Raw genomic sequence first — 19,215 nt, 5'->3', positions numbered from 1 at the left:
ATACAATTATATGTTTTATCACATATGTTTTATTTTTAACAGGAGTAGAAAACAGACATTCCTGTTTGTTGGAAGAGAATAGAGCCATGATTAGTTATACATTACTTTTATGACTAACATATTCCAGCACAACTATTTCAGGGCATTGTGCTGCTACCCAAACATATTCTCATTGAGAGGCTGTAATAACCTCATGAGTAATTATTTTCTTGTCTCTAATTTACAGGAAAAAAAGGACTGTGGCTCAGGGGAGTTCCACAAATTATCTAAGGCCACACAGCTACTGAGAGGTAGGACCAGGATGAGGATGCTGATCTTGAAAAACTCATTCCCACATCTGGGGGACAAGCATTTGATGTTTGACATCCAGGAAGTGTGTATGCCATGATGAAGACAAGGGAAGAAGTAATCAATGAGTGCTTAAAGCCTGGCTTCAGGAGAGACAGCATTACTCTAGGGCTGTGCCTGCAGCAGGGCAGATTCTGGTGAAGAGACAGCCGTGGTCCTTTATGCTAGGGTGACGACAGCCATTTTAACAACTTCATTCCAGTCAATGTAGAGTTTAAACTCTGCTTATGCCATGTGTCTCACAGGCTAATGAAAAAGATTTGTGAGGTCAAAAACTCTTTAGGTTTCTCAGACACAACACATTTACAGACACTTGCACATTTTTAAGTGTGCATATAGATTTCTGGCAGGATTGTATTCCTAAAGTTGATTTAGGAAAAAAAAAAAAAAGCCGATATGCACAGACTACTAGATCAGATAGTCTGCTTTGTGGCCAGGGATGTTTTGAGTCTACCTTCCTCAAGCAAACAGCATTTTCTGCCACCACCAGAAAGAGAAGGCTTTAATATCATTTCTATATAAATACTTTGTGTTTCCTGTATTTTAAAATCAATCAATAAGTCTAGAATATAGATTATTTTGTATTACTTAAAACATTAAGATTTAAAAAGCAGCACAAGACTAAACATAAGTTGGGTTTGCTAAAATTTAGGCAAAAAAAATACCTTCTATAAGGTGTGTGTGTGTGTGTGTGTGTGTGTGTGTGTGTGTGTGTATTAAAACAGCAGTGCTGTTCTTCATGTGTTTTGGTCCTTGTTAAATAGAAACCAAATTTTATTTTAGATGAATTTTTATAATATAACTTTTAGGTGTTGGTATCTGAAACAATTAAATACTATTTTTGTCTTTAACAAAAGGAAGTAGTTGACAGCTATGCTTGTAAGTCAGGCAAGGACTCAAGGTCTGGAAAGGAATGAAGAGACCATGCCTGTATGCTAAAGGACATGAAAAAAATTCTAATATTTAAATAAATGTATGTTGCATAAAACTGAAGATGTAATTTAAAATTCTAAAAAAAAATTATACTCTTAAATTCCAAGAGACCATCCCGAAGTGGGAAGAAATCTTGAAAAGGAAAATGTTATTAAAGCTGAGATTTCCCAATTACTGCAGTGCAGAGTCTCATAATCTAGATTCCTTCAAACTTTTAGATGAAGGTTTGTTAAATAATTAAATAAAGTTGCTCATTTCATTATCAAACATAGCAAGAAAAATATACATAATGATTAGAATAACCAGGAAAGAAAGAGATAGGTTAAGTTTGGGTGATATTTTGCTTTCAGATACTGGTAGGTGGGTCACTGATATGTATATATTATTAAAAGGTGAGAAAATGCAGAAAATTCATTTCACTGCTAAATTTGGTGATGTGTTGGAAGTTCTTGAATTGTATCAATATTATTTGGTGTGAAAATACTCACTTTACATTCTGTAACTAGAAGTATAGTCCCCTGTGAAGAAAAGAAGATTTTCCTCCAGGTCAAGAAAACAATAGTTAGAGGTGAATGTAGTACTCCACACTTGTAATCCCAGTGCTCTGAAGGGAAACACAGGGGAATTGCACATTTGAAGTCAGGCTGGCCTAGACAGTAATATCCCGTCTCACACAGGAAAAAAGAAAATGGCAGAAACTCTATAAGTGGGAGGGAGATGGTGAATAAATTGTAGTGGTCTGAATAAATAATTGTGGTTATTATTTCACCATTTTTAAGAGACTGTGTCATACTCTCTTATAAGTAACAAGGGTGAGAATTTAATCTCCACAGCTAAAAATGAAATAGGAAATTACTGTGGTTTTATTAATAAAAAGTTTTTTAAAAGCTCACACTTTCTGATAAAGAGAAAAGAATGTTAAATTAAAAATTGTGAAAAATAGATAAGAAGTTGGATTTTCAATATGTAAAATAAAAAACACCAGCACTCTTTTAGAATAGCCAAGTTTGATTTGTTTATCTAATCTATCTTCCCAACAAAAAACATAAACAAAACCTATCAGCTTGTTATTGAACTAATGCAAGGATAAATTCTCAAATAATAGGGATGATGGTATTTAGAAAAATTGCTCTGGAGGAGGGAGATTTGTTGGTAATGTTCCAAAGTCAGTTTGGTTGACTGTTCTGGAGAAATTTTACCTTCATATATCACAAAAAATGAGCAAAGCCTTCATAAATTATCATGGACAAACAGGATAAAATTCCAGTTACCATGATTTTATATAGTCTTCAAATATTATAAGAACCTGTAACTCAAAACAAAACTTCTTGTCTTGAAATTAACTTGTGAGCGTTACGTCTATGAAATTGGGTTTGAGTTAGAGAATTAGTGATGTTCAAATAGGTAACTTTATGATATAATTTAAGTTTTAGATATATTTTAAAGTATACAGTAAAACTTTATTATAGTAGATATAGTGGCATATATGAAATATCATGCTTTTAAAGAGATGGACATATTTCTTACATAGGAGGAACAGTACCTATTTAGATCTGCAAGTACGACTTGGTGTTTACATTTCTAGTCAATAAAGCTTTTTTCTTCCTATTTAGAATAGTGAACAATATATATATATATATATATATATATATATATATATGTATGTATATATATATATATATGTATGTATGTGTATATATATATATATATATATATATATATAAATGCTACAACACTGCCACGATAGGAACCTTGTTAATGTAGTAAGATCATGGGCCCATTAAAGATGGCCCTCACCCGCTAGGGTACTGCAATTCAGATTCACACTATTCTGTCTTACTGGAGCTCTCTAGAGACCATGTTTTGTTTTCTGAGGACGGCATGCCCTTGTGATGACTTGTAACTCTCAGTGAACATGGTCCCTCCCTGCCTTACAAGAGGAAGATGGACCAACAGAACCAGGTAAAGGATGTTTATAAACATTAGCCCTTAATTCAGACAGTCGGTTAGACCTGACTTCATTTATACACACTATAGTCCTTATCTTTTCTTCAAATTTTTAATTGGTAATTTGCATATAGTCAGAACATTCGTCATGTGATATCCTGAAAGCTGCTTAACAGAGAAGTAAGCTGCATGATGATCTTCAAGCTAGAAACTGGTTAGTGCTACAAACCCCATATTTTGTTTCCAAAAGCCTTAAATAAAGATTAATGCTAATAATTGCCAAGGCGTGCATATGTTTTTGTTTTACGAAAAACACTGAAGGGGATTTATTCACAGTCCTCTCTTGACAATCGCAAGTGTATGAAAAGGATAAAGTTGTATGGTTTGCCTTTTGTACTTAATGATGACTCAATTCCACGTTCTCCTTGCAGGTGCTATCTCACTTTCTGCAGCTCCTGTCTCAGCCATGAGGGCAGAGGCTGCCCCAGCCTGTGCAGCAACTTTGAGAGCTCCACATTGTGGTCCCGGTAGTAATTGGAGAGGAAGGCTCTGGACTGGAAGCAAAGAAACAAACAAGACTTAAAGGATACTCTTCGCTCATCAAGTGTCTACATGTGGGAAGTGTCCTGTCACAATACGTGTCTGCAAACTGTTCATTTTCTATTTCCCTTCAATCACTCATTTTACATTTTGAGAAATTCAGTCTAAATAATAGATGTAAAATAAAGAGATGCAAGTGTGCCCTGGAAGAGTTAACTACCATTATGGCGCTTACACACTTTGAGATGTACAGAGAGAAAACTGAAGCATGATACCAGAGAATAAGGCAGTGTTAATGCACAACCAAATGTACAAGAATGAGTAAGATAAAAATACATGTTTCCTTTAAAAATTACACTAAACTTTTAAAAAACTTATCTGCCTGTAATGAATAAGATTTCTGATTATAAACCTAACTGGCCACAGCATATATTTGGAAATTTTATTCAGGAATTTTCTCTTTATAAAATATTACATGTAATATCTCTGAAAAGTTAGGCTTCCTTTTAATTTTTTTAGGTGCCTCTTCAACCTGAAGAGTTTGGTCTCTTTTAAAGGTAAATATGGAGTTTTTGAGTTTTGACTTTTTTTCCAAGATTATTTCTATTTATATGCTTGTGTGTGTGTGTGTGTGTGTGTGTGTGTGTGTGTGTGTGTGTATACCTGCTGAGGCTAGACTAGGACATTGGCTAGGTTGGGGCTGTGCTGGAGTTGTACCCAATGAGCTATCATTCCAGACCCCAGATAAATGAGTGAACACACACACACACACACACACACACACACACACACACACACACAGAGAGAGAGAGAGAGAGAGAGAGAGAGAGAGAGAGAGAGAGAGAGAGAGAGAGAGAGAGAGAGAGAGAGAGAGCTTTCTGGAAAACAGAAAATTATGAACTTACTTTTATTTATTTCTGCCACGTTCTCCACACAGCAACCCAATAATGTTATTTTGGTTTTTTTTTTCTGTCACCCATAAAATTGATCAATACTTTCATGTGCAAATATTCATAATGATCAAACACATTTTTCTCTTGCATAGAAATTCTATCATCTCTCCTAAGCTCTTCTCAACATTTTAAGCACAAATGAATTTCTTCCTTCATAAAACTCCCCTAGCAGCTTTTGTGTATACTGTGGAAATGGATTTAGGACAATTACATTTCATCTTGGACCATTCGCCAAGCATTTCATTATGTTTCTTCCCTTAAAGCAGATGGTAAGCACTTCAAATGGGGAATAAGATGTTTACAGTAGTGGGAATGCTACATTGATGTTTTGGGCAGATTAAAGTGATTTCTGAAACCCTTTAGAAATTACTGAGTTCAAAAGTATATTAAGGACTTTCTGGCTCTTATATCACCATAGCAACACATGAAGAATGCATCCTGCCCTTGCCCACCTTGCCTTAGGAGAAATACTCACAATATCTGGCTGGTTTCCAGCCAACATCTCTAATATACAATATATAACACCTTTAATATAATACTTTTTTCACATATTATGATTTCTATTATTTTTGTATTTTTATAATTTACTTTATTATTATTTTGTGCCTCCTGTTATAATCCAATGACCCTAACTAAATTATTCATGCCATGATGAATTTTAGTAACTATTTCATCCGTATATATTCTTCATTGCTTAGCTCAGTGTCAGGCCTGTTTTTGGCACCAGATGTACACGTACTGGTTAGTTTTTGTCAACTCGCCCAAACTAGAGATATCTGAAAAAGAGAAACCCTCAATTGAGAAACTGACTCCATCCAATTGGCCTACAGGAATGTCTGTAGGGCATTGTCTTGATGCAGGAAGGCCCAGCCTACTGTGGAAAGTGCCAACCCTGGGCATGTTGGCCAGGAATGTAGAAAAATGCTAGCTAAGCAAGTCAAGGGAAGCCAGCCAACAGACAGCATTCCTCAATATCCACTGCTTCAACTCCTGACTCCAGGGTTCTACCTTCACTTCTTTGGGTGTTGGATTGTGATCTGAACTTTGTAGGCTGAAATAAACCTTTTCTTCCTCAAAGTTGCTTTTTAGTCAAGGTGCTTATCACAGGAACAGAAAGCAAACGAGAACAGGATGCACTGAGCACGTGTTAATAATACTTGTATTTTTTTATGCCATTGTTTACCAAACAATTTATTTTTAAGTACCTTACAATGTGGAAAGGTGTTATTTTTCAGTATATAAATATGTTTGAGGTGAATTCCAACAGGAAACAATTTCTAATGACATTTATCAGTTCTTTCTCTCTCTAACATCTTCTAAGTATATAAAATTATGGATTGCAAAGAAAGATCAGCCAAAAAAGAAGCAAATTTCTTTTCTTAGTTTTTAAACAGAATTTTTTTTTTTTTTTTTTTTTTGCCAGAGTAGTTCAAACCAAGCAAATATTACCTCTGGATCCATGGGTGGATATTTTCGGCCTTTGCTCTTCCCAAGGCATTTGGTCTTTCCTCCTTCCAGTAGTTGACACCAGAAGCCCTTTTGGGGGTCAAACCTAAAATATATAAGACATATAATAATTGAAAATCATATTGAGTAATCAACCTTCCCAGTCAGATAAAAGGGCTATACTTTTCAATGCTTATTGTTTTTAAATTCTTTTGTACAGATATTCAGCTGATTTGAGAAATGAGGATAGATATTAAAAATGCTATATTTTCAAGTACTTCTACTGTAAGGTAAAAGGCACATAGATGTGCAGTACAATTTTATATTGAAACTGTTGTATTCCATATTTTAGTTATAAATCTGTAATAAAGTAAATGATTAAATATTAAGGCTACAGCCTACATATAAAGGGCCCTTGGATATTTTGTTTATTTATGACTGTGAGTTCCATGTCAAAATATACTAAAGATTTCTCTGAAATCATTTAATGGGTTTCATTAATAAGACTGAATTTCATGTAGGTATGCTATTCTGGGTATAAACATAATCAAGTCTTCTAATTTGAAAAAAATATGTATATAGACTGTATTCTATTCTAGAGTTAAGTTTTTTTAACTTTCAAAAAGTGAATAAAAGTATAACAAAATACTATTAATTCACTTTTTTATGGTATTTCATTTAATCCTTCAAATGAACTTCGAGTTTTTTCATAGTTAAAAAAGCTTTAAAACATTCAACAATATCTCATTGTACTTAGAAAGAATGAACTTGTCCTACTTAAACATTTCTTTTTGTTTCTGATTTTGTTAATTTGGATATTATGTCTACTAAAATATCTTTATTTAAATGGATACCTATGTCTCTAAATTTTTTAAATGTATAAAGATATAACTCATTACAATGTTTTCAGATACAAGACACAGGCACTACAGCTGGTCAGTAGAATGTAGTCCCCTTCTTGCCTGTTTTTGAAGGCATATAGTCCTGTTGGGTGAATCTCATAGCTGTACTTCTGTACTTAAAGGCTTCTGGCTGTCACATGTTAGACTATCAGAAGAATAACAGCCTAGACTATCAGAAGACTATCTCACCTTCAGATTGGGCAGATACCACATTCAAGTCTGTACAGACTTGACACTTTGCCACTGTGATAATGAGAAATATCTTGGGAAAAAAACAGTTATTTTTAAGAAAATAAAGTATATATATATATATATTTCTGGGTGGAATATGCTATACTAATAGCAACCTGCTTAACAATACAGTCATTGGAAATAATCTTTAAGAGAGAAAGAATGTCAAAGGTATGGAGGAATGCATCTTAAGTCTCTAAAATTCATCTTATGCCAAGGCAGAATACCCAAATCAGACACTGGCGTGCTTTTGATACTGCATCTTTGTACTTATAAAATTCAAACATTAAACCAACATTTCCTAAAGAATACATTGCTGTGATTATTAATGTCTACTAAGTTGTCGATTTGTATTAATATTCTCACCACACTATAGTTTTCCTAAAAAGACAAAAAAATTTAGGATCTTCCATAATGACCTTTTAACATATTAGATGCCATAGCTTCATGGTCTTCATAATCCTCTGGAATTTCTAGTGGACACTCTGCATAGAAAACATTGTCATATAGAAAATTGCTGCCAGGTATTGATGGAGAGCCACCATGTGATTGACACTGTAGTGATACAAAGTTTTATTTTTTTTTTAAGGCCAAAGTGCTGAGAGGCCATGGTTGGCAGAGCTGAAACTGAGTGTGGCAGATCACGGGTACCATCAAGGCTCAGAGGATGCCATGAGTTTCAAAATGTTTTCACTGATGAAACAAACCATTTCAAGAAACAGAAGGGTAGAGGATACAATTCCACTGTTGCTAGTGTAATTTTTCAGACACTGTTTTTAAACAGAAAAATTAACTTAATTAAAACCAGGGAAAGTGAACAAGGTCATAATCAGCAAAGTAACAGCCCACTTGCTGCTAATGAGAGGCTCTTTCTAGTTCTTAGTGGGTTAGTCAAACATCCAAGAATTTGGCAAACTTGAAGAAGAAGCCAATGCCACCAACATGCCTGAAACCTCTCCACTGTGCTGCCCAGTTTCTCAAGCAGGTGGAGAATGCTGGTGCCCATTATCAACACAACCAGCCAGCCAGGTATTATTTGAAGTTAAAACTTCAGAACTCACAGTTTATATTCTCCTTGTCATTTCCTGTACTTGCTATGTTGATTTAGCCAAACTGCAGAAGCTGAATTTGTTGTCCCCAGTTCAAAGCTAACTAAGCACAAAGGACAGAAAACTGAACAATAACTAGAAGCAGAAACACACACACACACACACACACACACACACACACACACACACACACAAACACACACACTAATGGTGTTTTATAGCTCCAATCAGTCCCACTAAGTCAAAGAACAAGAAGATGCCTACTGCAATTGCATGACCAGTCAAAGGCTGATCAGCCACATGCTAGTGCTCCAAGCAGCAAACTCATTTTGCAAAAGATGAAGAAAGGAAGAGAGAAGTATGGATTTCACAGGCAGTTCCTGGCATATGCCAACCTCCTTATGAAACACCTTGATACCTGTGGTTACAGCCAGCTGCAGATAAATTGGACTTTGGTAGAGCCCTGCTGGCAGGCACTGTCCTTGACTCTTGGGCCTGGAAGGGAAGTGGTGCTGTAGCTTTGACCCAATCAGATCCCTAGATGCTCACAGAAACTCTAATGCTATTTCATTTCTATGTTTGCAACATAGTTACAAAAGAAAGGATGTGTGGCCTAACTGTTTTGTGTAAAGTCAAATGTATGAGAATTTCTGATGAGCACTAACAAGATAGGAAAAATGAAAGAATGAACCAAATAAGAAAGAGAAATTTAAATTTATCGCTATGGGACTTGCTGCATGCATAAAACATGGAAAAGGTTTGCAGTTTTGTTGCTCAGCAGATGTTTTAGAAAGATGAAGCATAATTGACTGGGATGTAAAGTTAATTAGTTGCAGAATATTTTGTTGCCCTGGGCCCATTCTTATAACACCATTGCACCTGAAATTTGCCTCTGCACATATGTGCTCTGTTTTATGGCATGAGGGAAATTTTCTTTAGTTTCCTTCCTGACCTATTGCTAGAGTGACCTGATCCATGCTGTCCAGGTTGTACTTGTACATGTTACCAATTAAAATTAGATACATCAGTAGTCAAATGGATAAAAGAAGACAGAGTCATTTCCAACCTGAACTTTCCAATCTGCTCCTTGTATATCACAGGCCTTCCTCTAGTTTTCATTAATTTCCCAAGAGGAAAAACAATCCGGCTTGCTGTGGAAAATGAGATGGGGACATTGGTAGCACGATGGCCCTAAACAGCACTTTCTGCCTCAGGTTGAGAATATTTAACTGTGTTAAGGCAAACTACAACACTGATAACAAAGCTGAGGTATCTGGACCCATGCTGACAGCATCTCTCCTTCCTAGTAGTGTGGGGTCTTAGAGTAAGCTTCGGGTTTTTCTTGTTCTGCACAGCAGATATTGTAAGTCAAAACTTTGTTCAGACTTGGGAATAAGCCACCCTGAATACTGAAGGTCATTTTCAAACATACAGTTTTGTGCCCCTGACTGTTTGGGGTCCTGTTCCATTTATTGCATAGCTAACTTCGTTGACACTAAGTCTAACGGACAAATCTTCTCTAGGTTATATCAATTCATTGTTTCATGGTTTTATTTTAACAAGCATAAAACTGTGAACATAAGATTCAAAGCTTTTTTCACTTAATTGTTAAACAACTCTTAGGGGCTGAGTTGGCTGACATTTGACTTCATTTATTATGCCAAGCATCACTATGGTAGTTAAATTTTGTGATATGTGAAATATATTAAAATCCATATATTTTGTGCTTGTTTATAAACTCTCCTTCATAAGTATGACTTTACGGGTTTATTGAGCCATAAGCAACTATTTGCAGTTAAAAGGACAGAACCATTACTTAGGCTACTGCTGAGAAGGGCAAGATATGCCAACATCAATAACTATTAATGCAAAACACATTATGGGAAGCTTTGTCTACTCCATCAACAGGGGCATGCCTTGTGAGGCTGCTGTTTCCATGTGTAGGTAAGAACTTCATTAGGATTGTTTTAGCGGATAAGGAAAAACCCAATCTCATTACTGCTTTTCCTGTCCCTCCATTACCCTCTCTAATTGTCTAATTGCCGAGTCTAATCTTCTGTGAACTGGGAAATTATATAATCAGGCTTGTTAGAATTTCACCTAAAATTTAATAGGCTTTATATCAGAGCTTGGGGGAGTCTTTTATGAGTAAAGTACAGGCCCCTTAAAGTGTGTTTCAGCTGTTTGGAGCACTTCTTCTTGTTAACTTGCTTATCCCTTTTTAAAATTACTTGAATAGATAGTTTTGTCATCCCAAGATGAGGGCAACATAAATGCTATTCCACGTGCCCTTTTGTCACATACTATGTCTCTCCCTGCCAAGACATGGGTTGCATCTCCATCCCTTGAATTTGGATTTGATTTACTGACTGTTGTGACCAACAGAAAAAACCATGAAGCAAATTTTGTGGCTGTCAAGCCTAGGCCACAACAGCCATGGTGATTTTAGATCACATGGTTCTTCTGCTTTACATTTGTCTTTAGAATACATCTAGTTCATTGAGAAAAAGCCAAGGGCACAGAGAAGCTATATAAAGAAACTTCATGCTACTGAATTCAGTCTTTGACTCAGTAGCCAAAAATGTGAATGAAGAAGTCTCCAGATAATTTCAGTCCTTTGCCATTTGAGTCATAAACAGATACTCAGATCTTCCCAGTGGTGATCTGCTGTGGGATGTCAGTCTGTATGCTGTGAATATGTGTTGCTCTGATTGGTTGATAAATAAAATGGTGATTGGCCAGTAGCCAGGCAGGAAGTATAGGTGGGATAAGCAGACAAGGAGAATTCTGGGAAGAGGAAGGCTGAGTCAGGAGACACCACCCCACCATCCAGGGAGCAGCATGTAATGGCACACAGGTAAAGCCACAGAACACGTGGTGGCATATGGATTAACAGAAATGGGCTGAGTTTAAGTGTATGAGCTAGTCAGTAGGACACCTGAGCTAATGGCCAAGCAGTTTTAATTAACATAAGCCTCTGTGTGTTTACTTGGATCTGAGGGGCTGTGGACACAGGAAAACTTCCAATTACAGTGATCTTACATATCACTGGGTAAAAAGCAAACAATTCTCAGTGCAATCCTTGTTAGTCACTGACCTACAAAACCCATGATCATGGCAAAAAGGCTGTAATCATGCATACAAAGTTTAGTAATGGTTCATGATGCAACAATAGATTACTACATGATTCCATTTGGTTATAAACATTTTAATAAATGCAGAATAAAACATTGTTCTGTAATGGTTTCCTCTGAGGCTAAAACTTTCAAACTTGAAGGCAAACTTCTTAAGACATGGGATAGGAAAAGTGAGATGAAACTACGGAATACTTTAGGACAGGATGTTTACAAGGAGGTGAAATAACAGAATGTTCTAAGGGGAAGTGAAACATTCCATTCTTCAAGGAAGTTCCTTAAGACATGAAATAAACAACTCAAAATACCTGCAGGAAGTCCCTGAAACTGAACAATAAATATAAACAATAAAATGTAAACAATAAATATAAACAATTAATATAAACAATAAAACTTCTGACAGTGACTGTAAGAGGGGTTTAGGAGCTTAAAGACTCAGAGCCAGCAGCTTGGCAGAAGCAGAGACTAGAGAAGCAGCCAGGAACAAACAGATACCAACCATTCAAACTTCATAAAAGAAACAAAGACCAACAGAGCTGCTGCCTGCAAAAGGCTCAGACCAACTGAAGCATGAGAAAGGGCATCTCCAACCTATAGAGCTGCCTGTAGGCCATGGCGTGTACTCTAGGTTTACAGCTTTTGTCTGTGGTGGGACAGAAGTTTAGCGATAACAGCTGTCCTTGAGCTATTTCTGCTCCTCTATTAACCACAATAAAACTCATTGGATCACCAAAGTGGGCTTTAGTGTATCTGTAATTTTGTCTGTTGTCATTTTTCTATCTAGGGTAAGTAGACATTTATTTATATATCCCCAGGAATAGTACCACACAAACAAACACAAATGCACTTCTCCAAATCTGTCCTAAATATTGTTCACTGTCTCAAAAGGAATGATGACTTTCCATGTTTCAATTCTGTTCTGTCCTATTTCTTTCAAGACAAGGTTTTTTCATGTATCCCTGGCTGTCATGGAACTTTAGACTGGGATGGCCTCAAACTCAGAGGTCCACCTGCCTATGCTGGGATTAAAGGTGTGTGGCACCATTGCAGGCCCATGTTTCACTTATAACTTGCTCTGAAAGGACAAGCCATTTTTGCCTTTGTAACTTCAGATTTTAGGACACTGTACACAAAGTAGACATATAAAATATCTAAACAAATTTACATTGGAGAAAGGCTCAAAGGCAAGATTCATCATAATATAAAGTACATATTATACTTTATAATGTAAAGTATGCCTGTTATTCAAAAGGAGACATCTTATGAGTAATGAGAATATTTCTTTGTGTCTGAGTAGCAGAATGATGTATAAATTCATAACTAGTATTAATGATGCTATATACATACAGATCAGTGATAATTTATGATGGCAAATAATAGAAGTGAAATCAAGCATGAGAATAGACTCACGTTAGTGCTTCAGAGTAATTATAATGAGGTGTCACTCCTAGAAACTTCTGGACTTCATCCATCACAGTGGCTGGGTCAGATCTCAGCTGTTGTCCATCAATAATTAGCAACTGCAAAGCCAAAAATAGTCACGTGTGAAGAACAAAACAGAATTAAATCTACCAAGCTGCCCGTCTTGACCTGGTATGGCATTAATGAGTCAGGTCACTTTGAATGAGAAGAAAACATGCACTGCATAGCACACATTTGAATGTTGCTCTTTTTGTTTTTTTCCTAACTAATACTAATTAAAGTTTACCTTAGAAATTGTTTTTGTGTTGGTGAATTATGAACTCAGTTTATTCTTAAGCAGATGCAAATGTTTGTTGCTTTGGAATTATAATATACACAGGGGTTTCCCATCTCTAGATTATATTACCAACTAACTGTCCAGGCTACTAAATGTCATCACTAACCTTGAGGACAATGGCTCAAGAGTGACTACTCAGGTGCAAGTATCCCGTCTGTTTTTACAGACCATGACCGAGAATGAGAGGGAAATGTTTGTCTCTGACCTTCTCACCTTGGGTCATTACTGGAGAATATGAGACTTGCCCAAGGGGATGCTTAATAAGAGTATTAATAAAAAAAAGTCTCCTTAGAGCTTAAATTGCACATGGGCCGAATTGAAGAACATGGAGATTGTTTTTCTCAAATCTTATTGTGGTTCTATCCCATGTCTGCTAAGGCCCTTCTCTTTATAGTCATCTAGTATAAGAACCTCTTCTTTCCCAATAAGGCTCTCACATGACAGAGAAAAAGCAAGAATCCATGTGGATACTTTTGTTTGTTTGTTTGTTTGTTTTAAGACAGGGTTTCTCTGTGTTGTTTTGGTGCCTGTCCTGGATCTCGCTCTGTAGACCAGGCTGGCCTCGAACTCATAGAGATCCACCTGGCTCTGCCTCCCGAGTGCTGGGATTAAAGGCATGTGCTACCATTGCCCAGTGTATGTGGGTACTTTTACAAACTTTCTGGCTAACTGGCCTCTCTACTAGTTGCTGAAGAGTTTCAGTTTTGAATTATATGATGTTTCCTTTGGGACAATGCATTCCTTGAAACCAGTTACTCATAATGATGTCTCCTACATAACGTGCTTCAGAGCCATCTGACTACATTGAATGGTATTAGTAAAATAAAAAATATATAAAAATCCATAGTTCTTCTTATTGTCTCTATTGCAAACTGTTACCTGTGGTGAAGCTCATTCTACTTTCTGTGTGTCAGTGCAATGCAATCATGATGTAAATAGAACCTAATTTCATACCATTACCTGAGAAGTAGCAAAGTAGGTCAGCCATCTTTCGATGTGTACTGCATACCAACCAGGTACCAGACATCTCCTCTGCAATGTTTTCAAATCAGGTGGAGCCCAATGTCCTGTTGTGATGACTTCATAGAAATTGAATCTCAGGGCAGCTGGATCTTCATGGGATCTTTGGTGCTTTAAAGGAAAAGTGAAGTGCTTTATAAATGTTTGCACAATGTTGTGTGCATGTGGACCTGTGCATTTTGGCACATTGCTTATTTTAAAGAGCAGATTTAAACTAAATATCAAGTGATATGCAGATATATTTGGGGTTGTTTTGCTTTTAAAACATGTAGGCAAAAGAAAGGGACAGAAAGAAAGGATTTTCTACAAGGGTCTGATTAGAAATGAAAATATGTTAGAGACAAAAATTAAGCTTGATAAGCCGAAATTTAGATGGACAGGAGTGGTCTCACATGTTGCTTGGCCTACTGTGTCTTCCCAGTTCCTTCTGATGGTTACTTTGTGTGGCAGATCCTATGCCTATGGCCACCTCAGACTCTGATTGCTAACCATTGCTCAGGGATGTCCTATTCAAGTTGAGGATGTTCAAAGTGCTTTTGCTCTCTGTGGGTCTCCACCAAATACTATTTCACTCCTGCTTTTCAGTATCAAAGCCTAACAGTCATTCACACAAAACTACCATTTGGAAAAAAAAACAGAGCCCAACTAAATGAGAGTTAGATTTAATAATGCAGATGTTTGAAAATGTTTTAGTCTCATCCCTAGAACCACAACAAAAAATAGTGGTAAATTTTAAATATAAGGAGATGTGAAGCATAATTGTTGTCTTTAAAGAAATGAAACCTATCATGAGAGACAGTAGAGCAGTTGACAATACCAAAGTCATATATTTGACTGAGGTATAAAAAGTATCTTAATGGAGACATCCAGGCCAATAAAGGAGTAATCCAGACTGACCAACGAGAAAACTTTAATAATGGGTGAAGCTTTTGAGTCAAATGTTTTTTGAGCCAAAAATTTCAATAATTAGAGGATAAGCAAACAAGCAAGGAAAATAGAAGTGGAAAAGGCAAGGTAAGTCTGTATTAAGGTGTATAAGGTGTGTGCATATAAATGAACTGGTGTTTCATAATACCTAAAAGCTAATATGGAGGAAAATCTAACCTAGAAAAAGCACGGTAATATATAGGGCTTGCTATGTCTGGCAGAGCTGGTTTTTATTTTATAAGTAAATTTTGCATGTAAATTATTCTAGAAAAGGAAAAAATAGTTGAGGGAGGGGCCAAAGACCAAGAGTGGAAAGTAACTGCCTGATGGGTAAAACTAATATTTTGTTTAATTCATCATGCTGAAAGCATGCAGACTATATAACCAACCTAAACAACAAAATGTGTAGAGATTCCCTAATTGGAAAAATAATTGTAAATATGCAGGGCATGTGTATTAGTAGAGTACAGCAGGGCTGAAATTTCTGTTATCATCAGTGACAAGAGTGTGCTCAATGGGCTTTTATTGACTTACCTAAGTTTAGCATCAAATTTTCTTTATGTCCCTGCAACTAAGATTAGCATAAAAATATGACCAGAAAGTCACAAAGGAGCATATTTTATGGAAAAACAGCACTTTAGTTCCTCTGTGAGGTCCATTATAGAAATGTGGGGTAGAAATTACAGTGGCAGGTGACATTTGTGCTAGGTTCTGACTCACACCTGCTGAGCTGCAGATTTATGGCCCTCACAGAAAGGACAGGTCTAGCTAAGTAATAGGCTACATTATTTTGAAATGTGGAGTACTTTGGGGCCCTAGCTTCAGCAATACAGGCAATAAAAAGTATTATCAGAAAAAATAATTCCCTTAAACCTATGTATTCAAAGAATTTATTTGGAAAGTAGTCATAGGTAAGCACTGTATTATGTACATTCTATTTCATTCAAGTGATTTAATCTATATACAACATCCATTTTAGTCTACCCTGAATAGATTACACATTCAGCATTCTCACAATATTTGATTTTAAAACTTTTAATTAAAGTTTATATCTCAGTGTTTTGATAGTTTTTTTAAATTAACTTTATTATAAAAGCCTTGCAAATAAAAAATTCCACACACTCAGATTCACCAGATGTAAAGTCTATACATCTTAATAAACTTCTATATAGTTAGGGATTCTGAAGCTGTGGGGCTTCATATTGGATTTCACACTTTCAGTATAGAATACATTTTATGCACTTGTCCACCACCAAAACTTAAAAATCCATGACAGAGTTAGAAATAGAAAAGCAATTATCTTTTTTATTCTCTTTCATAACTCATGTTCGTTGCCTGCATTTGGTCCTTCTACCTCCTCTAACATTTAGCCCTCTACTTTACTCTTCTGCACATTATATACTATATGCCGGCTAGTTTTATGTCAACTTTGCACAGGTTAAGTCATCTGAAATGAGGGAACTTCAATTAAGAAAATATCTCTGTAAGATCTGGATATAGGGCATTTTCTTCGTTAATGACTGATGGAATGGAGCTCAGGCCATTGTGGGTGATGCTATCTCTGGATTGTAGTTCTTGGTTCTATTAGGAAGCAGACAGAGAAAGCCAGTGTGCAGCACTCCCCTATGGCTTCTGCCTGAGGTTCTACCCCATTTGATTTCTTGACCTGATTTTCTTCAATGATGAACAGTGCTGTGGAAGCATAAGCCAAATCAACTCTTTCCTCTCTAAGTTGCTTTTGGTCATGGTGTTTCATCATAGCAATGGTAATCCTCACTAAGATACAGCTGTATATAAATTATTGGTAGTATTTAAAAGAAATGAATTTGGGGTTGGGGATTTAGCTCAGTGGTAGAGCGCTTGCCAACAAGCGCAAGGCCCTGGGTTCGGGCCTCAGCTCCAGAAAACAAAAAAATAAAAAAATAAAAATAAAAAAAGAAATGAATTTGTCTTGCTTTGCCTTACAACTTCTCATTTTTTTTTTACTATCAATTTATATTATTTGTTTTGTCAGTGAAATATAAATAATGTAACCGAGAGTCAATAAAATACTTTTTGCTATGAGATCTGTGTAGAATTAAAAAAAAAAATCCTTTGTAAAATAGCTCTTTGCCGATTTCTATTCAATTTTGATTGTTTCTAAGCAGTTCACTTTTTTTTCTTGTTTTACAAAAATCAAAGTGTATTAATGCTTATATACAAATTTTTAATATTCCTATAGTTTTTTAGTTAAAATATTTCTTTATTTCAAAATATTACACATGTATCTTGCTCTTTTCCATGCCTTATTTCCCAACTTACATTCTACTTTGACATCAATTTTGTCTTCTTTTATATGTATTTATTTGTTACTAATCCACTGAGTCAGTTAGTGCTGCCCATGTGCACACGAGTGCTAGAGTCATCCATTGGAGCCTAGCCAACTTACCAGTGGCCATATTCCTAAAGAAAAGTGACTTTCCCTCCCTAGCAGTCATCAATTGCCAACAGCTTCTCAGCTAGGGAAGGAGCTTTGGGAGCCCTTCCCCAATCTCGGCTGAAATTTTCACTGCCTTGATCTGTTCGGGTCTCATGCAGGTAGCCACATCTAATGTGACCTCATGCATGCAATAATTATGTCATGTCCAAAGGATGACATTTCACAATATTCTTTGTGTTTTTTTCTAATTATATTATTCAGTTTGATGCTTTGAAAATACATTTCTATTTATTAAACAATTTATCATAAATGCCTCATCTTGAGTTTATAATCAGTTACAGAATTGATTGTTCATTTGTTTTTCTTCTCTTTAGATTCATGTGACCACATGTGTTTTCTCTAAGCCTACTTCTACTCATGTGTAATAATCATGTCTTATTTTTTTCCTTCAGAGTCACACCTGTGAGTCTTTAGCAGTGGCTGCCATGATTCCTTCTTCCCCATTTGTGTGTGGACCAAAACTACCTGTTTTTTTTTTTTTTTTTCTTCTTTTAACCCTATTACTAAAGGCCACACTTCCTGCCACATCATTTAGTTCAATTAAAGTGATTCAGGCCTAGTTTATGTATTTGTCGAATTTCTTAGTAACCCTGGCACTATACTTATAACCTCTATTTGATAGTATTGCCTTCTCTTGTACTTGGAGTCAATGTGTTCACAATGATTCCTTCAATTCATCTTTCTGAGCATCTCTGAACTTTGTCTGAGGTGATTTCACTATTTCTGTTTCCCAGGCTTTATGCCTCTGATTCATAAATTCCTGTCTGTAGCTCAGATTTCCCCCCGGAGTTTCATATGACTGACTCTATTATACATATTAGCATAGGGAGTCTACACATTATGATTATTTCCATAACTCTAGCATTCTACTCTCACCATCACCTGCTTTCTAGCACGTACAACCTCCTGTTTCCTTCTCCTGCACTTGTTGAATGGAAATGTAGGCTCATTATCCAGTTGCCCAGTGTGAAGGAAACTACTTATTCTTGAACTGTCTTCATCAAGCTCTGCTGATTTTCACCCCTAGGTGCATACTACTTTATATCCCCTTTTGTGTCTACTTAACAGATTTATCTACTCTTGATTTCTTAGTAAGGCTATTGCAATAGCTTCTAGTATGACATCTCTGAATGGTCCTTTGAACTACCCTAATCTATACTTTAAGTAGCAGATTTAATGATGTTTCCTAAAGAAAATATGGTAGTGGTCGTTGTCAGGTGCTCAGATGACAGTCCTAATGGATTTCAGACTCAACTTATGAAGTGTCCATGTGGGTTTTCCTTGGGGCCACAATGGCATTACTATTAACTCTTTAAATGGGGTATGAGCTTTTATAGCCAGAGGATTTCATTTATAACATTACTCCTTTGTTGTTAACCTCACCTTCAAACACTTGATGCCTATGTGACCTTTAGTTTTAAGTCCAGAGTTCATTTGGACTATAGAGATTGTTCTCAGCACACCGTTACAGAATTTCTTAAAGCACTCTAACAAAAACTGCTAGTTGTGAATTATTATGTATAAAACTGGATTAAAAACAGTTCATT

At 36.1% G+C, this 19,215-nt stretch overlaps 1 protein-coding gene across 1 annotated transcript in view; it reads right to left on the bottom strand.

Moving 5' to 3' along the window:
* Window positions 1-3,009: 3,009 nt before the first annotated feature.
* Window positions 3,010-19,215, bottom strand: part of Ndst4 (N-deacetylase and N-sulfotransferase 4) — a 322,264-nt gene continuing 306,058 nt past the window's right edge. The window contains exons 11-14 of the mRNA XM_036190450.1: window positions 14,203-14,373; window positions 12,894-13,003; window positions 6,171-6,273; window positions 3,010-3,782 (exon numbers count right to left, since the gene is read on the bottom strand). Coding sequence (XP_036046343.1) covers window positions 3,663-3,782; window positions 6,171-6,273; window positions 12,894-13,003; window positions 14,203-14,373 — 504 coding nt within the window. The 3' untranslated portion in view covers window positions 3,010-3,662. The remainder of the gene's footprint in view (window positions 3,783-6,170; window positions 6,274-12,893; window positions 13,004-14,202; window positions 14,374-19,215) is intronic.

Source organism: Onychomys torridus, chromosome 6, assembly GCF_903995425.1.
Source record: "Onychomys torridus chromosome 6, mOncTor1.1, whole genome shotgun sequence".
Classification (NCBI taxonomy): Eukaryota; Metazoa; Chordata; class Mammalia; order Rodentia; family Cricetidae; genus Onychomys; species Onychomys torridus.
The sequence above is the reverse complement of the archived record's forward strand: the minus strand, read 5'-3'. Positions and strand labels throughout refer to the sequence as shown.